Source organism: Rhinolophus sinicus, linkage group LG10 (assembly GCF_036562045.2).
Source record: "Rhinolophus sinicus isolate RSC01 linkage group LG10, ASM3656204v1, whole genome shotgun sequence".
Classification (NCBI taxonomy): domain Eukaryota; kingdom Metazoa; phylum Chordata; class Mammalia; order Chiroptera; family Rhinolophidae; genus Rhinolophus; species Rhinolophus sinicus.
This window is the reverse complement of record NC_133759.1, coordinates 70,780,014-70,802,968: the sequence shown is the minus strand read 5'-3', so window position 1 is coordinate 70,802,968 and position 22,955 is coordinate 70,780,014. Positions and strand designations below refer to the sequence as shown.

The 22,955-nt window shown below is 41.7% G+C and overlaps 2 protein-coding genes across 2 annotated transcripts in view; both read right to left on the bottom strand.

The window, feature by feature from the left end:
* LOC141567351 (butyrophilin-like protein 9) overlaps positions 1 to 22,955 on the bottom strand; it is a 365,947-nt gene that overhangs the window by 19,932 nt on the left and 323,060 nt on the right. The gene's annotated exons all lie outside the window — the stretch shown is intronic.
* Positions 748 to 21,506, bottom strand: LOC109439776 (butyrophilin-like protein 3). The gene is made up of 8 exons (XM_019720015.2): positions 21,300 to 21,506; positions 18,202 to 18,549; positions 13,751 to 14,026; positions 3,934 to 4,047; positions 3,165 to 3,185; positions 2,619 to 2,645; positions 2,309 to 2,335; positions 748 to 1,726 (listed from the first exon to the last, which is right to left on the bottom strand). Exons 1-8 carry the CDS (start codon positions 21,355 to 21,357, stop codon positions 1,143 to 1,145), a joined length of 1,455 nt encoding a protein of 484 aa, XP_019575574.2. The 5' UTR covers positions 21,358 to 21,506; the 3' UTR covers positions 748 to 1,142.

The window sequence follows — 22,955 nt, the reverse complement described above, 5'->3', positions numbered from 1 at the left end:
AGAGTGAACTGGTAGAATCACATGGTAAGGGACTGTTTACATTATAAAGAAACTGCTAAATTGTTCTCCAAAGTGACTGTACCATTTTATCTCCCCACCAGCTGTGTATGAGCCTTTCAGTCCGTCCACAGCCTTGTCAACACTGGGATGATCAGTCTTTTTAGTTTTACTCTAATAGGTAGTAATAGTGTTTCATTGTGGTTTTAATTTGCATTTTCTTACTGTCCAAGGATGTAGTAAGCCCTCCCTCATCTACGTGGACTTACTAGCCATCTCTATATATTCTTTGCTGAAAGATTTATTAGTAATGGATGCTGAATATGTCAAATGTTTTTTGCTGCATCTATTGAGATAATCACATGATTTTCCTTTGTACTTTGTTAATGTGGTGAATTACATTGGTTAATGTTTGAGTATTGAAACATTCCTTCATTACTGAGATAGACACATTTGGCAGTAATGTATTATACTTGCAATATGTTGTGGAATTCAATTTGCTAAAATTTTATTTAAACTTTTGCAACTACGTTCTTGAAGGATAAGAATTGATAGTTTCGTTTATATTATTCTAATATGTTTGTCTGTTTTGGTATCAGCCAGTCGTGCTGGCTTCATAGAATGAGCTGGGACATCCTCCTTCCTCATCAGTTCTTTGGGCTTGGCACAGAAAGGTGAATAGCTATTCCACAGGTGATTTGGAACAGAGGAAAATGAATTAATATGAAATAAATAAGCAGAGATCATGTCAATAAAGTTTAATATAAAGAACACATCATCCACTGATGCCAGGACACCTACAAGAGGCAGCATGACTCACATTCACTATCTCTGGTCTTCACTCGACCCTGAGTGGGAATTCCTGTCCTTGTTTTACAGGTGACGAGCCCGAGAACTTCTTATTGTCAAAGGTTCTTTGGCTGTAGAGTTGGTCCAAACTAAATGCACCATCAACCTTCTTCCCTTCGAGCCTCAGGGCAGCCATGACCCCTGACCCCACATGGATGGGCCAGCCGCCTCATCTGGAAGTCATGCTGCTGTCTGCTGCAGGGCTCTGGGGCCTGAGAGGAAGCTCAGTGTCCTGAGGGAGAGTGTGAGGTGTGATTCCCTCTGGGCACCACCCTGGACAGGAAGGGTGTGGTCACCTATGGGTAGGGCTCCAGTTTGTCTGTGTCACAAGGTGCTCCTTTCTCTGATCGTGGGGACACTGGGCAGATCACTATGGGAGTCACATTTTTCTCATCACTCCCATAATACTGGATGTAGGGCCTCAATAACCCTTTAAACTGATGTGTCAGGGTGTAAATGAAGGACTGATCATTTACATTGAGGAAGGAAATGGTCCCAGCCTCATAGTCAAGGAAGACCCCCACTCGTGTAGGGGGTTTTCTTGGAGAGAGGATGGTATCATCAGGGTTAAATGTGAGATAGAGATGTTCACTATTCAGTCCAAGCACCCAGTACCCATTGTTGGGAGACAAAGTCACATGTGTCACCTTTCTGTCCACGTCATCCCGGCACACTCCCACATACCACATTACATTGTGCCCCACTTCTATTTCCCAGTAATGTTTTCCTGCCTGGAATCCCTGAGTAGCCACCACACACTTCCTTTTAAATTTCTTGTCCGTGTAGGTCATCTCCTGTTGAGTGTTCTTATAGCACACAGTTTTCAGATCAGAAATGTGGAGCTGGGGGTGAGCCGTCTCTACGTCCAGAATCACTTCCACTGGGGTGTGGTGGGGGAGAGAGAGCATGAGTTACTGAGGAGGGACCTGGGCTGGATGCAGAGATCAACCCCTCCCACTGCAAACTGGTTCAGGATGGGATCAGGTGAGGTCCCAGAGTCAGAGGCTCTATCAGACACAGACCCCTGCCCCTCCCTCATCTTCAATGGGGCCCTAGGGCCTCACAAGTGCCTGATGGTGCTTAACCGTGAGCTCAGTATTAGACTTTATGAGACCTGTATCATCCCCTCTAACCAGCTTCCTGCTGTCCTCAAAACTGACAAACTTCACCTCCTTTCCCCTCAGTCCATCCCCTTGGCCTGTCACCAGTGCCCTCATTTCCCTGGAGCTTAGCCTCTGACCCCTATCCTGACTGACCCAGCTCCCATCCTCTCTCCTTCTAGTCCTGGGCCAAGAAGTGGGTCTAGGGCAGCTGCCCCTTGGGGTGGGTCGTGCCTCATAGATTTATAATCTGCAGTACAATGTGTCTCATTATTCCTGTTCCCGCTTGTTTCTCTGCTCGGCTCCCTCTCCCAGGCACACCTGCAGCTCTCTCCCACTGTTACCCTCTCAAACATTGGTACCTGCATATTTCCGGGCCTCTCTCAGCTCTGAAAACAAGCAGAGAGAGAAGGAGGGTCAGTGCTCAGGTAGACAGCAGGAGGGAGGGAGACAGGAGACCAGGGTGGTTAACCTTTGTGGGTGTCTTGGGTCCACCAGATCTGCTGAAGGACATGGGTTTCTCTACAAATGCACCTCCCCCAGCATCTGCAGTTTCAGGGTCCCCATCACCAGCCTGTCTCTGCAGAGACACAGGGCCTCACGGTCTCAAGATTCATAAACTAGGGACTGGTAAGGAGAGATAATGGGAGTGGAGGGAATAGCTTCTCTCACCTGCTACTCCATGCTTCCTTCTCTGGTCTGAAAACCAAAAACACAGAAGAGAATGAAATCACAGAACAGGGGCCCAGGGAGAGTGTGAGAGGAAAGCTCTACAACACTCTTACCCCATTTCTTGTCTTTCCATGACACAAAAAGCAGAATATTCTGGGCTGATAGGAGCCTGGAATACTTGTCTCTAAGTATCAAGCCAGGCAGGAGGTTGAGGGAGATGCCCCCCAGGCTCTTTCCCATTCTGGGTCCACGCCCGCAGAGAGCTCATGAAATCTACAGTATTTCTCCCCACAGAATGTACCAAAGGGCAAAATGTACAGACAGTTTTAGGGAGTTTCAGCATCCCAATGCCCATCCTACCTGCCTACCTGTCTGAGCATCCATTCATTAGTCAATGGATGGGAGGTTGAAACAGCTGCCCTCATTGGCCTGCATATCCTTCCCGTCCAGTCTGGAGCCCAGACAGCCCCCAGGTGGGTCAAACTGGGGAACAGGAGGGACCCAGGAGAACTGTGGGGAAGGCTCAGAACATGATAAGACACTTACCCAAATCTGCCCAGATTTTCCCTGAAACAGAAACAGAATATCCAGTGGTGGACACAGCAGTGTGTAAGGTATAAACACAGCCCTGGCTCATTGCTCAGGGAGACAAGCTGCTCAGGGTGAATGATGGGGTTCTTCTAGAACTCTCCTTTTGAGCCCCCATCGCCAAACCCTTGTAATGACTGTCTCTATCTGGGGTAAAGGAAGCGATCAGAATGCTGAAGGGAAGGGCTGACATGTGGGGTCCTGTGGATGTGGAGATGGTGGTCATCAGGGAGAAGGGATGATAATATATGAGAGAAGCTGGAGTGAAGATGGGATCATGACACACATTCTCAAGGAACAGTATCATCTCCAAGGAGGAAAAAACAAGTTATTGGGGTGAAAACTCTTATTGAAACTGAATATTAATTTATCTTGTCTGCTTCTGTTTATTCTGTTATGAAGTCTTTTCAAGTAATTTAAACTGTTTTGCTGGAGTCTTGGTGATGTTATAAATTTATATCATCCCTACAGGTAGTGAAAATCATTCTTTCCCTAATTCTGGGCACTCTGTGAAGAAGATGGTCCTGATAGGCTGGCATTTCCTAAGGAAGCCATTTCCGGCCAGCCTGGAGTGGGGTGAGGACTGTAGGTGCTGTGGCCGAGGTGATAGGGCCCTGGAGACTGGGGCTGAAATAACAGACCCGGGAGCTGTGTGGGAGCATCCCTGATCCCTGCCCTGCTGGAAGCATGAGTAAGCCACGGGCCCCTGCTTCTCTCTCTCACTTACCCTTGAATATGTAGAAGGAAATTGTCAGACCAAGGACACCAACACACAGGACGGAGAGGAATACTCCCAGTAGAATAGATATCAGACGCCAGGATACGGCCTGGAAAATTGCCCCTGAAAAATAGTTCCACAGACCCCTTATATACCACTGAACAGTAAAAGCAGTTTGATTCTCATTTAAGGTATCGTCTCATACCCCAAGATTGAAAATATATTTTCTATAATTTCTTGTACATGTTTAAAACGTACTTCTTCATAGTTCTTGCTCCATCTGGATTTTATTTTAGTATATAAAATGAGGTAGAAGTTCAATTTAATTGTCTTCTAAACAGATAAAAACTCTGCGGGCATCATTTATTTGAATGAACTTTCCTTCACAGGCTATTACATGCAATGTTGCTTCTATTTTATACATCTTTGTAAGAGTTTGCAAACATTTTATTAGATACATAAAATGTATTAAAATACACTAAGAACAATTAAAATAACCACAGCAGTGTAACTTCATACATCTAACGAGGCAATATTTTAAAGATACGGTTTATTCCAGAGTTGGTCTATATATTCAATATAACTCTATTGAAAATCTCAATAGTGTTTTCTTAGAACTAGACAAGTTGATTGCAAATTTATGTGCATGTACCTGGTGAAAGTTCGTAAATATTCCATGTGTGCTTCAAAATAATGACTTTTGTGGGTGAAGTCTTGTTCTAAGAATGTCTATTAGATTAGGATTGTTAATTTTTATGTCAAATATTCTACAACCTTACATCTTATATACATATATAAATATATACTTCTGTTGATTTTTGCTTTGTATATGTTGAGGTATACTATAAGGTACATATATTTATATTTTTATAGTTTTCTAGTGAATAAACTTTTTATGTTTCTGAAATAACTATCGTAATAATGCTTTTTTTCCTTAAGACTTTTTCTCTTGACTCTAATATATCTACAATGGCATTCCTTTTGTTAACATTTACCTGTTACGCTTTTTCTATTTTTAAAATGTTTCAGCCAATAGCTCATTGTATTACAATTTCCTCTAAGAATTGCAACCATTGAGATTTTTTTTTGAAATTCCAGTCTGACATTCTTTGTCTTATAACTGGCAAATTAACTCCTTTTATATTGATTGTGATTACTGACATATTTGGGGTTACATTAATTATCCTATTATTTTTAAATCCTTTCAGAAATTATCTACTTTTTATTATATTCTGTTTCACAGAGTAATGTTTTAGTACCTATTTAGATGCATTTATTTTTTTAATGAGCAAACATTCTTTTCCCTTTATCCCTCAAATTAGCTTTCTTAAATTTTGTGTATGTTGATTTTGGAGGACTGCACCATGAAGATGATCATGTGAAGAAGGAAATAATTGATTCTAATCCACTGCATTGTAAATGATTGTTTCCACATAATCAAATTTTATGATATTATATTTATACCTCATGGATCTTTGGCTTTGAAAACTAATCATTAAAACTGGACAATACGGGTTCCGGATCAAAATGGCGACGTGAGGTGAGCCTCTGTAAAGCTCCCCTGGAATTTACAACTAATCGAACAACAATAACTCCACAAAGGACTCCCTGCATAGCAGACAGGCAAGACGAAGAAGCCCACCACTGAATTCACCTAAAGGTTGGGGAATCGCGAGAGCGGGGCAGGAGGGAAGGGAGAAGTGCAGAGACAGAGCCGTGCGGGCACAGGACGCAGACCTAGCTCAGTGCTCCGAGCTCGCTGCTTCCTGGAACTACTGCAGCTGTGGGAGAAGGAAGAACTCGGACTGCTAGGGCTCCGCTTATGGCCCACAGGGCTGAGGGGGCAGCATATAACACGGCTGAACCCAACGCTCATGGCAGAGACCTCGGAGAAAAGACTGAGGGAAGAAGGCTGAAAATGGTGGTTTAAGCCCTCACTGCCGAGCAGAGAATGGAAGCCTTAGGCACTGAGACCAGCCGCCCCCTCTCTACCCTCCCAGAGCTCACCCTACCCCACCTGCCCAGTGCTAGAAGCAGAACAGTAGCAGTGTCAGATCAAAAGAACACAATATTGGCTGTTCTGAGAACTGTGGACCGCATACACAGATACGCAGCCCAACTAGTTCTGGCAAAGTGAAGGAGCTTTGAAAGCACGACTGGCTGTGGTGGTGGTTGCTGCCATTGCTCTGGGCAACCTCTCACAACTCACCCTGCCCCTGGCGACCCTATCTGGGTGGATCCCTGCAGGAATAAACAGAACTGCTGAGCATACATACTCTGAATCTTGTGCAGGAAGAGCTTTGGAACTTCAAAAGCTCTCTGCATACTCACACAGACACTGCGCCCTGTGACCCAGGCGAACTATTAACAGAGGAGAAGCCCATCTCCCAGGGAATCCCCCCATTGTGTGAGAAGCTGGAATAGTGCAGACAAAACAGCACTAACATGTGAGAGAGAAAAAAAGGCTGCAGTCAGAGGGAAAATAAAACATTCAACCAAAATGTACTGGAAAACAAAGAAAGACCTCTTCCTATCAACCGGTTGCAGAAGCAACTCCTGTAGATGTCTAGGAAGAGAAATAATAAATCAGTAATTGCCATGAATAACCAAGACAAAAAGACATCTCAGAAAGAAAGTGAAAAGTCTCCAGAAAAGGAACTTAAAGATATAGAAATATGTGACTTAAATGACAGAGAATTCAAGATTGCAGTTCTGAAAAAACTCAACGAGATGCAAGAAAACACAGAAAAGCAGTTTAATGAACTCAGAAACACAAAGAACAGCATGAGCATTTTACGAAAGAGATTGAAATTTTAAAAAAGAACCAAATAGAATTTCTGGAGATTAAGAACTCAATAGAAGAAATTAAAAATGAAATAGCCAACTTAGGTAGTAGAGTTGACCAGATGGAGGAAAGAATCAGTGACATCGAAGATAGAAACCTGGAAATTACACAGATGGAAGAAGAAAGAGACTTGAGACTTAAAAGAAATGAAAGAACTCTACAAGAACTTTCTGACTCCATCAGAAAGAGCAACATAAGAATAATGGGCATACCAGAAGGAGAAGAAAGGGAGAAGGGAACAGAGAAAATATTCAAACAAATTGTCGATGAGAACTTCCCAAACTTGTGGACAGAACTGGATCCTCGAATCCAAGAAGCAAATAGAACACCTAGTTACCTCAATCTCAACAGGCCTTCTCCAAGGCACATTGTATTGAAGCTGTCTAAAATCAACGACAAAGAAAGAATCCTCAAGGCAGCCAGCGAAAAGAAGACGGTAACCTACAGAGGAAAGCTCATTAGATTATCATCAGATTTTTCAGCAGAAACTCTACAAGCCAGGAGGGAGTGGAACCAAATATTCAAACTATTGAAAGAGAGAAATTATGAGCCAAGAATAATATAACCAGCAAAGATATCCTTTAGATATGAAGGAGGAATAAAGATCTTTCCAGATATACAGAAGCTGAGGGAATTTTCTAATACACGACCTGCACTAGAAGAAATACTAAAGGAGGCTATTCGACCACCATCAACAGGGACAATTTGTAGCAACCAAAACAAAAAAAGGGGGAGAGGAAAGGCCTGAACTGGGAATGGAGAATGTAAGCATGCTGAAAAAAATGGAATACTCTAAATATCAAACTTTCTGTTACATAAACTTAAGGGTAACCACTAAAAAAAAATCCAGACTGAAATACATACTGTAATAAAAGAAGAAACAGAGGGAAACATCATAGAATACCACCACTCAGAAATAATAGACAACAACAAAAAGGCAAAGAAACAATGGAGACACAGCCTTACCAGAAAAGTAAAGATAGAATGACAGGAAATCCTCACATATGAATAATCACCCTAATGTAAAAGGACTGAACTCACCAATAAAAAGGCACAGAGTAGCAGATTGGATCAAAAAACTAAACCGAACCATATGCTGTCTCCAAGAGACACATCTCAGTTACAAGGACAATCATAGACTCAAAGTGAAAGGGTGCAAATTGACACTCCAAGCAAATGGTACCCTGAGAAAATCAGGTGTAGCCATAATGATATAAGATGAAACAGACTTCAGGGTGAAAAAGATAACACGAGGCAAAGATGGACATTTCATAATGGTAAAGGGGACTATACAACAAGAAGACATAACAGTCATCAATATTTATGCCCCCAATCAGGGAGCACCAAAACATACCAGGCAACTTCTAACAGAACTAAAGTGAGAAATTGACGAAAACACAATTACACTAGGAGACTTAAATACATCATTGACAGCTATGGATAGATCATCCAAACAGAAAATAAATAACGAAATAGCAGCCCTAAATGACACATTAGATGAAATGCACATAATTGACATATATAGAGCACTTCATCCTAAAACATCAGACTATACATTCTTTTCTAGTCTACATGGAACTTTCTCAAGGATAGACCATACATTGGGACGTAAAATCAGCCTCAGCAAATTTAAGAAGATTGAAATCATACCAAGCATATTCTCTGATCACAAAGCTTTGAAATTGGATATCAACTGCAAAAAGAAAGCAGGAAAAAACACAAATACATGGAGATTAAACAACATACTTTTAAAGAAGGACTGGGTGAAAGAAGAAATTAGAGGATAGATCAAAAGATACATAGAAACAAATGACAATGAAAATACATCCTACCAAAAATTTTGGGATGCAGCGAAAGCAGTTTTAAGAGGGAAATTTATATCATTACAGGCCTATCTCAAGAAAGAGAAGAAAAATCCCAAATAAATAACCTCATGTTACACCTTAAAGAACTAGAGAAAGAAGAACAAGTGAAACCAAAGGTCAGCAGAAAAAAGGAAATAACAAAAATCAGAGCAGAACTAAATGAACTAGAGAACGAAAAGACAATAGAAAAAATTAATATGACAAAGAGCTGGTTCTTTGGAAAGATTAACAAAATTGACAAACCCTTGGCGAGACTCACTAAGATAAAAAGAGAGAAGACACTAATTAACAAAATCAGAAATGAAAAATGGGAAGTTATCACGAACACCACAGAAATACAAAGGATCATCCAAGAATACTATGAAGGACTTTATGCCACCAAATTCAACAACCTAGAAGAAATGGACAAGTTCTTAGAAACATATAGCCTTCCAAGGCTAAACCATGAAGAACTGGAACATCTAAACAGACCGATCACCAGTAACGAAATTGAATCAGTCATCCAAAACCTTCCCAAAAGCAAAAGTCTGGGACCAAATGGCTTCACTAGTGAATTCTACCAAACCTTCAAAGAGGATCTAATACCAATTCTGCTCAAACTCTTCCAAAAAATTGAAGAGACAGTACTCCCTAACTCATTTTATGAGGCCAACATTACCCTGATACCAAAAGCTGGTAAGGACAGCACAAAAAAAGAAAAGTACAGACCAGTATTTCTGATGAACACCGATGCAAAAATCCTAAACAAAATTCTAGCAAATCAAATACAACAATGCATTAAAAAGATTATTCATCACGACCAAGTGGGGTTCACCCCCGGGGCACAAGGATGCTTCAACATCTGCAAATCCATCAATGTAATACATCACATAAACAAAATAAAGGACAAAAATCATATGATTATATCAATTGATGCAGAAAAAGCATTTGACAAGATACAACATCCATTTATGATTAAAACACTTAATAAAATAGGTATAGAAGGAAAATACTTCAACATAATAGAGGCCATATATTTCAAGCCCTCTGCTAATCTCATAATTAATGGTGAAAAACTGAAGCCCTTTGCTCTACATTCAGGAACACGACAGGGCTGTCCCCTATCACCGCTGCTTTTCAACATAGTGTTGGAAGTCCTTGCCAGAGCAATCAGGCAAGAGAAAGAAATAAAAGGCATCCAAATTGGGAATGAAGAAGTTAAATTATCACTCTTTGCAGATGACATGATGCTGTGTATAGAAAACCCTAAAAACTCCACCAAAAAGCCATTAGAAACAATCAACGAACACAGTAAAGTTGCTGGCTACAAAATCAACGTACAGAAGTCCACTGCTTTCCTATATACTAACAATGAAATCTCAGAAAAAGAAATACAAAAAACAATTCCTTTTGCAATTGCAGCCAAAAGAATAAATTACCTAGGAATAAACTTAACCAAGGATGTGAAAGACCTATATGCTGAAAACTATAAGACATTTTTGAAAGAAATTGAAGAAGACACAAAGAAATGGAAAGACATTCCGTGCTCATGGATTGGAAGAATCAACATAGTTAAAATGGCCATATTACCCAAAGCAATACACAGATTTAATGCAATCCCCATCAAAATCCCAATGGCAGTTTTTAAAGAAATAAAACAAAAAATCATTAGATTTGTTTGGAACCACAAAAGACCACGAATAGCCAAAGCAATCTTAACAAAAAAGAACAATAATGGAGGTATCACACTTCCTGACTTTGGCTTGTACTACAGGGCTACAATAATCAAAACAGCATGGTATTGGTAGAAAACCAGACAAATAGACCAATGGAATAGAATTGAGAACTCAGAAATAAAACCACATAAATATGGACAGACCATTTTTGACAAAGAAGCTAAAAATCATACAATGGAGGAAAGACAGCCTCTTCAATAAACAGTGCTGAGAACTGGATAACCACATGCAAAAGAATGAAACTGGACTGCTGTTTGTCACCATATACCAAAATTAATTCAAAATGGATCAAAGACTTAAGCATAAGACCTGATACAATGAAGTGCATAGAAGAAAACACAGGTACTAAACTCCTGGACCTTGGGTTCAAAGAGCATTTTATGAATATGACTCCAAAGGCAATGGAAGTAAAAGCTAAAAAACGAATGGGACTATATGAAACTTAGATGCTTCTGCACAGCAAAAGAAACCATCGAGAAAATAAAGAGGCCACCAACTGAATGGGAGAAGATTTTTGCAAACAGTGCCTCTGATAAGGGCCTAATTTCCAGAATATACAAGGAACTCATGCAACTCAACAACAAAAAAACAAACAACCCAATTAAAATTGGGTAGAGGACTTGAAGAGACATTTCTCCAAAGAGGACATAGAAATGGCAAATAGACATATGAAAAAATGCTCCACATCATTAATCATCAGAGAAATGCAAATCAAAACCACAATGAGATATCACCTCACCCCTGTCAGAATGGCTATCATCAACAAGACAAATAATAACAAGTGTTGGAGAGGCTGTGGAGAAAAAGGAACCCTCATACACTTTTGGTGGGAATGCAGACTGGTGCAGCCGTTATGGAAGGCAGTGTGGAGGTTCCTCAAAAAATTACGAATAGAATTGCCATATGACCCAGCAATCCCTCTCCTGGGTATCTACCCAAAAAATCTGAAAACATTTAGAGATAAAGACACGTGTGCTCCAATGTTCATTGCAGCTTTGTTTACGGTGGCCAAGACATGGAAACAACCAAAATGTCCTTCGATAGATGAATGGATAAAGAAGTCGTGGTATATATACACAATGGAATACTATTCGGCGGTAAGAAAAGATGGTATAGGAACATTTGTGACAACATGGATGGATCTTGAGAGAGTAATGCTGAGCGAAATAAGTCAGACAGAAAAAGCAGAGAACCATGTGATTTCACTGCTATGTGGTATATAAACCAAAAACAACAAAAGAACAAGACAAACAAATGAGAAACATAAACTCATAGACAGACAATAATCTAGTGGTTACCAGAGGGTAAGGGGGTTGGGGGGTGGGGGGTGGGAGATGAAGTTAAGGGGGATCAAATATATGGTGATGGAAGGAGAACTGACTCTGGGTGATGAACACACAATGGGATTTATAGATGATGTAATACAGAATTGTACACCTAAAATCTATGTAATTTTACTAACAATTGTCACCCCAATAAATTTAATAAAATTTTAAAAAAAAGAATAAAATACCTAGGAATAAACTTAACCAAGGATGTGAAAGACCTATATGCTGAAAACTATAAGACACTTTTGAAAGAAATTGAAGAAGACACAAAAAAATGGAAAGACTTTCTGTGCTCATGGATTGGAAGAATCAACATAGTTAAAATGGCCATATTACCCAAAGCAATATACAGATTTAATGCAATCCCCATCAAAATCTCAATGGCATTTTTTAAAGAACTAGAACAAAAAATCATCAGATTCGTTTGGAACCACCAAAGACCCAGAATAGCCAAAGCAATCTTAACAAAAAATAACAATACTGGCGGTATCACACTTTCTGACTTTAGCTTGTACTACAGTGCTACAATAATCAAAACAGCATGGTATTGGCAGAAAAACAGACACATAGACCAATGGAATAGAATTGAGAACCCAGAAATAAAACCACATATATATGGACAGATAATTTTTGACAAAGAAGCTAAAATCATACAATGGAGGAAAGACAGCCTCTTCAATAAATGGTCCTGGGAGAATTGGATAGCCACGTGCAAAAGAATGAAACTGGACTGCTATCTGTCACCATGTACCAAAATTAATTCAAAATGGATCAAAGACTTAAGCATAAGACCTGACATGATAAACTGCGTAGAAGAAAACATAGGTACTAAACTTATGGACCTTGGGTTCAAAGAACATTTTATGAATTTGACTCCAAAGGCAATGGAAGTAAAAGCTAAAATAAACGAATGGGACTATATGAAACTTAAAAGCTTCTGCACAGCAAAAGAAACCATCGACAAAATAAAGAGGCCACCAACTGAATGGGAGAAGATTTTTGCAAATAGTGCCTCCAATAAGGGGCTAATATCCAAAGTATACAAGGAACTCATGGAACTCAACGACAAAAAAACGAACAACCCAATTGAAAAATGGGCAGAGTACCTGCAGAGACATTTCTCCAAAGAGGACATACAAATGGCAAACAGACATATGAAAAAAGCTCAACAGCACTAATCATCAGAGAAATGCAAATCAAAACCACAATGAGATATCACCTCACCCCTGTCAGAATGGCTATCATCAACAAGACAAACAGTAACAAGTGTTGCAGAGGCTGTGGAGAAAAAGGAACCCTCATACACTGTTGGTGGGAATGCAGACTGGTGCAGTCATTATGGAAGGCAGTGTGGAGGTTCCTCAAAAAATTACGAATAGAATTACCATATGACCCAGCAATTCCTCTCCTGGGTGTCTGCCAAAAAATCTGAAAACTTTTATACATAAAGACACGTGTGCTCCAATGTTCACTGTAGCTTTGTTTATGGTGGCCAAGACATGGAAACAACCAAAATGTCCTTCGATAGATGAATGGATAACGAAGTTGTGGTATATATACTCAATGGAATACTATTTGGCAGTAAGAAAAAATGATATAGCAACATCTATGACAATATGGATGGATCTTGAGAGTATGATGCTAAGTGAAATAAGTCAGACAGAAAAAGCAGAGAACCATATGATTTCACTGATATGTGGTATATAAACCAAAAACAACAAAAGAACAAGACAAACAAATGAGAAACAGAAACTCATAGACACAGACAATAGTTTAGTGGTTACCAGAGGGTAAGGGGGGTGGGGGGTGGGAGATGAGGGTAAGGGGGATCAAATATAAGGTGATGGAAGGAGAACTGACTCTGGGTGGTGAACACACAATGGGATTTATAGATGAGTAATAAAGAATTGTACACCGGAGATCTGTATAATTTCACTAACAATTGTCACCCCAATAAATTAAAAAAAAATTGGACAATACTACACAACAACCCTGAAATAGAGGCTCCTGTTCTTCCTCTGGACTGCACAAACACTCACCGTTCCCTCTCACCTCCTCCTCCTCCCCACTCACCTCTTATCCATACTCTGGATTCCACCTCTCGGCTCTGGTCAGGGTACTGGATAGAACATGATATACTCCCAGCATTTTCTTGGACTATAAGGGAAGTCTCCGCATCAAACAGGCCATGTCTGTCTGCATTCACCTTTGAGTCTGAGGGCAAATCATATCCGTTGGGGCCTTTCCACTTCACTGTGGGCTGGGGAAACCAGCCTGAGGACTTGCATAGTAGCTGGATGCCTCCATCAACATATCCCATGATAGAAACCAGGGGAGCTGAGCCCAATGCTGGGGAGAAAACAGGAAAGGGATGAAAGCAAAGATGATTTTCCAAGGCCACAGAAGTTCTGAGCCAGGTTCACCAAGTACGTAACACCACACCCCCATGGCCATTTCTCTCTTACACACACATAGACTTATAACAGTTGGAAGCCTTTCCATGGTCTTTGTTCACTCAACATGTATTTAACAGCTACTATGTACATGGATATTCCTAAACACTAAATATGATGAAGGAGTAAGACAATCCATTCTAATGAAGAACTTGCTGACTAAAAAAGGAGACAACTATTAACAAATGCACGTCATTATGAAGTGTGCAGATAGGAAGCATGGTCAAGTTAGCACTGAGGAGACAGTGATTGTCAACGGAAGTCATGGTTTCCTGGAGGTGACATTTGTGCTCTGCTGTGTCAGATGAATAAAAGGTTTTAAAGTGAACAAAGAGAAAAAGGGAGAAGCATGACAGGCAGACGGCCCAGTACATACCACAGCACGAGGAGTGGACAGGACATATTATGCCCAAGGACCTATGAGCATCGGCACGTCAGGACTGTGATGTGCAAGAGGGGAAAGGTGTGAGGTCTGGGGGAGGGACAGTGGCAGGACATGGATGAGTGCACTGACATAAAGAATGTGGACCATTGTCCTGTAGTCACCGCAGAGCTGTTGGCTGGCTTCCAGGTTAGAGTTGTGAGAAGAGATGCATCTTAGAGAACACCCCAGGAGGAGGAGGAGGGTCAGTGGGAACACTTAGAAGGAAAGCAGCCAGACAGATCGTCACTGAAGTCCCTCAGGTGAGAGATGAGAAGGTCTGGAATAGAACACTGTAAGAAGGGGAGACAGGTGCAGGGACATAGATTTCATAGGACTAACAAGAGGATGAGGGAGGGTTTCGCCTGACCTCCAGACTTGTGACTTGAGAGACTATGGAGAGTACCCCACACAGGGGTAACCTCTTTTTGAGAATTTCTTATTGCCATCTTCCCCACCCAAACAAAACTTACCCACAATGTGCTGTTCTCTTCCATTCTCCAGGGCCTGGGCCCAATAAATGGAGCCAAATAAATGTTTGTTGAGTGAATGAAAGAAGGAACTATGGTGTAAGCACTAAGGAAGGGGGTTCCAATAAGATGATATAGACTAATCTGTCCCTGCTCCTCCCTCTACATAGAATTACAAACCTGGAAATAACACAAGAGGCAACCATAGGAGAACTTTGAAAGGTGGAAAGAGGTAGGTGGACTGACTAGGGTCCCAGGACTGGAGGACCAACACAGGACAGCCGGACATCTTATGGGCCACATCCCCTTGATTTTGAGACTATTTTTTCTCTTTGTTACTGTGATGGGTCTCCTGAAGGCAACAGACAGTTGGGTTTTGTTTTTTAATCCATCCCACTACTCTGTGCCTTTTGATTGGTGGGTTCAGGCCATTTTTATTTAGGGTGATTATTGATATATACAACCATTATTGACTTATACAACCATTTTAACTGTTGTTTTCTGCATGCTCTGTATCTCCATTGTTTCTTTTTTCCTGTCTGCTATTTTAGTTTGGTGACTTTCTATGATTCTCTTCTCCATTTCCTCTATTTATGTTACGTGTCTCACCTCTAGATTTGTTTTGTGATTACAGTTAGGTTTATGTAAAAATAAGTGTTTCATAAATAAATCGTCCTTTTTCTTCTGGTTGCATCTTATCCTCATTCACTTGTACCAGTTCAGTCCTTTTCCTCCTTCCCTTTTATGTTTTTGTTGTCACAAATTATCATTTTTTTTGTGTTGGGTGTTTATTTCCAAATTGTAGAAGTTACATTTTTTAAAAATTCCTTTTCCCGTTTAACCTTCATGTTATAATTAAGTGTTTAACACCCTATTCTGAAATAAAGTTGCAATTTCCTGCGTCTGTTTGTCTGTTTGTCATGTTACTCAAAATTTTCTATACTTTTTCCTCTTTGTTTCAGACAAAAGAGCTCCTTTCAGCATTTCTTGTAATGAAAGTCTTGTGGTGGTAAATTCCCTCGGCTTTTGTTTGTCTGGGAAAGCCTTTATTTGTCCTTCATATCTAAAGGATAACTTTCTTGGATATATTATTCTTTGTTGGTTATTTCTCTCTTTCAAGATTTTTGAATATTTGAGTCTGCTGTCTCCTAACTTTTAGCGTTTCTGCTGAACAATCCAATGATGAACTCATGGGATTTACTTTAAGGTTACCATCTTCTTTTCCATGGCTTCCTTGAGAATTCTTTCTTTGTCATTAATTTTTGACAATTTTAAAATAATGTGCCTTGGAGAAGCCCTTTTTGGAGTGACATAATTACATGCTCTGTTAGTTTCTCGATTTTGAGGTCTAGCTCTTTCTATAGATCTGGGACGTTCTCATTGAATATTTGTTTGAATAGGCTCTCTGTTCCCACCTCCCTCTCCTCTCCTTCTAGTGTACCTATTATACTTACATTGCCCTTTCTAATGGAGTCAGATAGTTCTCTTAGAGTTCTTTCATTTTTAGAAAATGCTCTGTTCTCTCTTCTTCCCTGAGTCATTTCTAGATTTCTATCTTTGAGCTTGCTAATTCACTCTTCTATCTAGTCTGCTCTGTTCCAAGACTTTCTAATACATTCTTCATCTCATTGATTGAGTTCTTCAGCTCCAGAATTTCTATTTGGTTCTTTTTTATAGTTTCAATCTCTTTGGTAATGTACTCCTTTTGCTAATTGATTTTATTTCTAAGTTCACTGAAGGGCCTGAATTTTCTTGTATCTTGTTGAATCTTTTCATAGTTTCAATCTTGAATTCTCTGTCATTAAAGTCACAGTCTTCCATATCTTTTTTTCAGGAGTCTTTTCATTTTCTTTCTGAGTTATCTTCTTACCTTGATTTCCTTGTTACTTGATTATTCATTGTATTTGATGGATTGTGTCTCTGTCTGGGCATTTGAGGTAGAGAGCTGAGCTCTATTCCTTCTAAATACTGTTTGTTCTGAACAATCCAGCAGGCTGAGCAGTAGAGGTGTTTCATTTGTTTTCCAGCAGGTAGTGGTATAGCACAAGATTTTGTTTTCTCTTACCTATAGTTCTGGCACATCTGGGATCTCAGTGGTGGGGGGGGGGCGGTCCCCTTGGTCTTGGAAAATGTCTCATATTCCCTGAGGGGGTTGATGTCCCCTCTATGTTCTGGTTGTCTCGGTCTCAGAGTACCACCCTTATGGTGGGATGTGTTGGGTGATGGGTTCCAGGCCTGTAGGTTCCTCATGCTGCCTTCCTATAAACAGAGACTGCAAGATACTCTGTTCTATCCAAGGCATCTCCACTGCCTCTATCAGGTTCCACCATGAGTGGTGGGTGTCATGGGTTAAGCAAGGAGAGGTGGGTTTGTGAGTGTGCAATTTTGTCTTTTTGCTAGTAATGGCGGCAGTTAGTCCATGGCTGCCAAACTTCTTTGTATCATCTCTGCACTTGTTGCCAGGTTTAGCCACAATGGGCACAGCCTACTCAGGCCTGAATGTTGTTTCTGCCCCTCCTAACCTACAGGCTGCTGTACAAAGGCTACAGCCTGGCACTTCCACCACTACTTTGTCAGTTGGGGCCACAGTGAGTGCCTGACTGTGTCTGGTGCCCCCATCTTTGTGAGTCCCCTTTCCCACCTCCCCCACTTATTTTCATACGCCTGCCTTCAGAGGTCTTGATGTGTGGATCTCTCAGATGAGTTTGTATAGTGAGCAGGGGATCCTTTGTTGAATTATAGTTGTCTGACTTGTTGTGACTTTAAGGGGAGAAACAAAGGGGTCTTGTCACTCTGCCATCAAGCTTAAGTTACCCCTATAACATCCCTGAAATTACAGAATCATGGAGATGGAGAACCAATTTGTGATTGCCAGGGGTTGGGGAGGATGGTGGGTGAGGAGGGTGGCCGAGACTACAAAGGCATAGCAGAAGGAAATGGGGGTGATGAGGATAGCTCTATGTCCTGATGTGGTGGTAGTTACATAAATGTACACATGCAAAAAAAGTGACAGACAGCCATATGTACAAAACAGAAAGAATTGATAGTTTAGGATGCTATCTTCTTCCTGAATGACATGAAAACATTTTTTAAAAGACTCCTGTTTCAGTATATGACATGAAGTCCCAAGTGTTTTTACCATAACACAAAGTTGTGAGTTCTCTGAAATAAGGAACTGACCTGAAACCTGCAGCTCCCAGGTGGTTCCATGGTCATTATTCTGGGATCTGAACCAACATCCATAGAGACCAGTGTCTGAGAGAGTGACCTTATTTAGTCTCAGTAAGACATGCCCCTCCTCTATGGAGTCCTTCAGCAGCTCAGTTCTCCCTTGATAGGCTGGCATCTGCATATTGTGCTGGTCTTTCCCTTCTCTGTAGAGATGGACCACAGCATGGAACTGATCTCTGAAGAACCGCACTTCCATGGCCTCCGCACTTGTCTTAGGAGAGAGGAAGCACGAGAACACTGCGTCCTCCCCGACCACGACCTGGACGGGCTTGTGTGGTCCCATCACCTTCCACTGGCCTGTGGAAGGAAGCACAAGAGATAACTGAGCAAAGACCCTGTCAGTGTGTCCCACTCATGGCCGGCGTGTGCCCAGGGGTGCACCATTCATGGTTATCTCCTTTCCAAACCCAGTGCCCTGCATCTGTATATTCCTTACACTCGACAGAGCACTTCCACATCTGTTACTTCATTCTGTATCACAAACATCACAACATGCATATGTTATTGACATTCCTATTTCCAAGATGAGAACACAATGTTCAGAGAGATTGACTAAGTTAATCAGGGGCATGAGAGACTTTCCATAGGCAGACCCTCCGAGTGGAGGAGAATCTATACCCACATTCTCTCGCCTCTGCCTGTCTGCTTCACCACACACCCACAACAACCCCTTTTCATTTTCTTTGCTAAAAGCTAAAGATAACTCATTTTCCAGGAGGGGAATGTTAACAATAAAATCTCCAGTTAGGTGCAATTTGTTTCCTTCAAGCATATGATTACGTCTTATAAACATTTCAATGGTACAAGGAGAGAATGTCTTTGTCCATAGGTTAATCCTTTATTTGTGTTTCCTTATTTTATTTATTTGCTTGTTCTGCCAAATTCTGAGAGACATATATGATAACATGATGAGGAGATTTTGCAGTTTTCACTTTGGAGATTTGCTCTCTGGTGAATTCATAGTGCCTATCCTTCCATGGAGTGTGCTTTATGAATACACCTCTTTGACTGGGAACATCTCTTGATTAATTCACATGTATGCATTTCTGACGTGCATAGATGGGTGTGGTGGGGTTTGTATACTCATCAGAGAAAAGGGGGTCACAGTGCAAATTTCCTTTTCAAGCACATGGAAATTCACAAAGTGATCACTTATTTTCAAATATGTGAATATTTTAATTTTATCACCCATTATTTCTTACTTTAAATATGTTTTATAATCTCTCTGAAATGTATTTCTGTCAAACATTTTGAGGGAGAGTCTTATGATATAAAATTTGACTTCGCAGCAGGATCTCTGTTCAGCCACTGACCTGGACTAGCAGATGCTGAGTGGCCCCCCTTCACCCCACCCTGAGTCCTCCTGCACTAGGCTGGGCACATCCCTGCCCTCTGACAGCTCTGCCCAGTATCCTGGCCTCTGCTCCCTGCTGAGGGCTTTCTCTGCCCTTTGGAACCTGCTCAGTCTGGTGCAGGGCAGCTCAGAAGTGCTAAAAATTGAACAGTAGTGGGGGTACATGTTCCCAGTGGGGGGCAGCAGGCAGTGGATGTTGGGATGATTCTGGGTTGCCATCTTGTGGCCCCTCAGAAGGTGTTTCCATGTCAGTAACCTGCTTATTGGCACACCCTCTTTTGTTTCCCTCCCTTCTGGTTTCACTCTCTCCACTCTCTTACCTTTGTTCCCAGAATCACCTCCTTACCAGCCCACCTGTATTTAGACCCTTGCCCCTGGTTTGCTTTGGGGGCTCAGCCTAGGTCAGTTGGGCTGCTACTGTTGTGCCTTCAGGGCTATGGGGGGCTCTCGAGCTGAGGTAAACTTTCTCTGGAGTGTCTCTGTTCCTCTGGCCAGCCCTTAGTGCTGCTGTCATTTTTCCTTGCCTACAGTAGCTCCTTCCATGCTTTACTCTTCTTTCCCTTGGGGACCAGCGAGATGAAACTGTCTGTCATTGAACACAGGCTCTGAGCTAATGAAACGCTGGGCTCCACTGTATGTACATGAGCTCATATGATCTCCACAGCAGCCTGATCAGGGTGTGAGGCCATCTCCTGTCACAAGGAGCACACGGACACCTGGCGGAGTCATGAGCTACAAAGTTCATAAGCAGAGGAAATGAGGGTTCAAAATAAAGTCTTCCTGCTTCTAAGCTCATTTCCATAACACACTGCTGCCTCTCCAGGAAACAGAGCAGTCAGAGTAATTTGTCACAAAATGGATGAGAATGAATGTCAGTTAGAGGCTGTCCTGTGAACAAGACATATGGGTTTTGCTGGCTGTGGAAACATCGAGCGTGACTTGATTGCCCTTATTTCTCTCTCCTTTTCCATGATTACACAACAGACATAGCAGATGACTGGCGGAGTGAACCTGTGCAGACTGGACCTTATACGGATGGACACTGGCTGTGCAGAGAGGGGTCTACTCCTGCCTCCAGCTTCCTCTTTGTACTTCATTCAGTTACTCAACATCCTACACACCAGCCTTTGTGTTGACCATAACCAGAAGAAGAAAGAAAAGTGGACTTCTTCTCAGACTATGCCAGGTTACAACTTCGTCCTCACTTGAAGATCTGGACACCTTCCCCCACCCTCAGGTCACATACCACAGGTGTTTCCCACACAACATGTCCACAGCTGGACCATTATCTTTCCCCCAAACATCTTAGTCAGTGTCTCCATCTGCCCCGGCACCCATGCCAGAACCTGGTGTTCTACTAGAGACCCCTGCCTAAACTCCACAGCCCACCTGGAATAAACGTTTAATTTATTCACCTTCACATTTTTGGTGTGTTCCCTCCCCACTCTCAGGCCCCTCTTCAGCACTTTTTGCCATGAGTTCTGGGCTGTTGTCACTGTTGGCACAGTGCCTGAGACCTTCCCGCTGCCCCCTGCTTCCCACAGCCCCTGGCATTGATAGGTGTCAGCCTGGGGCAGAAATCAGGGAAACAAGAAAGATGACATACCCCGCTGTGCTGTGATCATATAGCTAAAGAACTCAAAGCATTAACCAACAAGAAGAGAGGCAGAGAGAGTCCCCCCTGGAGGCTTACCTGAGCCCAGCCCCAGGAGACTGAGAAGCAAAGTGAGCACGAGGGCCCTAAGGGCCATGGATGTGTCTGCAGGCCGATGTCACGGTATAGAAACAGATGACAGCAGGGACAGGAGGATGGACTAATTAGAGAGAAGAGGGGTCAGCCCAGCTTCTGAAGGTGAGGAGCCCTGAAGAGGCAGAGCTTGAACTGATGGCAACCTGCACCGTTCTTCTTAGAGTCACCCGATATAGACATGGCCCCCTGTGTTAGGGGAGAGGGGACTCTGCACTTTGAATCACTGTATTTATTGGCCGGCCATAAACATCCATCTCAGACTAAGCAAGCAATGATAGAGAAGGGGTTGGGGCACACTGGGAGGGGTTTGTCCTGGGTCAAGATTGTGCCCTGTGTGGGTGGAAACGGAGTGTCACATGCAGGGTTATCTTAAGGTCCATTCTGGCAGGTAGAACTGTATGGGCAGTGGGAATCTAGTCCTAAAAAAGAGGTTGTCCAAGCAGAGGGTAGCAGGTTGTGCAGACAAATAGGTGCCATTCCACAAGGAGTAACCAAGAGCAGGTGAGGTGAACATTTCCTGGCACAGACTGAGGTAATACTTGTACTGTGTCCCTTCTTTTGACTTGAGTTCAGGGCCAAGAGTCTCATTATGAGGCCAAATGGAGAAGAACTTGCTAGAATAATAAAGGACCTTGTTTTCCAAATACCCAGTGTATTGGGAAAGGTGCCAGGGCAGGTTCAGCCCGTAGGGTAAGGCAAAGACCCGCCCACTCGTCGTTCATTAGACACACTCAGCCAGGGCACCTGCAGTGAGAGAGATGCAGTCTTGCCAAGTATGTGGAAACTGACAGAGTGGTCACTCACTAGATCAGAAAACAAGTTACCCCACATACCACCTGAAAAACATATTCTATAACCAGAATGCAATTAACGTGTAAAGTGATTTTAAAACATGGGGACCCGATACACTAAGATATTGCTTATAATGTAATTTAAAGTGACTCATGGGTGGAAACAAAATAATAATAAAAGCTAGAAAGTAGAATAAACAATAGTAAACATAGTACTCTTTGACTAAAATCGAAAACATGGAGACTTCCAAATGTTGATGAGAATGTGGAGCAACAGGAATTCTCATTAATTGCTGGTGGGAATGCAACATAGTACATCCACTTTGGAAGACAGTTCGATAGCTTCTTACAGAAGTAAATAGTTTTACCATATGATCCAGCAAGTGTGCTCCTTGGTATTTATCCGAATGAGTTGAGAACTGATTTGCACAAAAACCCTGTACACAGATGTTTATAGCAGCTTTATTCATAATTGCTGCAACTTGGAAGCAATGTCCATCAAAGAGTGAATGCATAATCAAACTGTGGTACATCCATTCAATGCATATTATTCAGCAATTAAAGAGAAATCAAATATCAAGCCATGAAAAGAAATGGGAGAATTTTAAATGTATATTATTAAGTGAAGCCAGTGTGAAAAGGCTACATACTATATGGTTCTGATGATATATCCTGGAAAAGACAAAACTACGGAGACTGTAAAACCATCAGTGGTTGTCAAGGGTTAGATGGAAGAGACAGATGAAAGGGAGGAATGCAGGGAAATTTTAAGGCCATGAAACTATTTTTTATGACATTACAATGGTGG

What these genes read in the sequence shown, in the direction of transcription:
- LOC109439776 (XM_019720015.2), bottom strand. Translation starts at nt 21,357, where the DNA reads ATGGCCCTTAGGGCCCTCGTGCTCACTTTGCTTCTCAGTCTCCTGGGG. An exon ending in TTCCTTCTACATATTCAAGG is followed by an intron (nt 3,186 to 3,933) that starts GTAAGTGAGAGA and finishes TTTCTGTTTCAG; the next exon opens with GGAAAATCTGGGCAGATTTG. An exon ending in AGAGGCCCGGAAATATGCAG is followed by an intron (nt 1,727 to 2,308) that starts GTACCAATGTTT and finishes ACCACACCCCAG; the next exon opens with TGGAAGTGATTCTGGACGTA.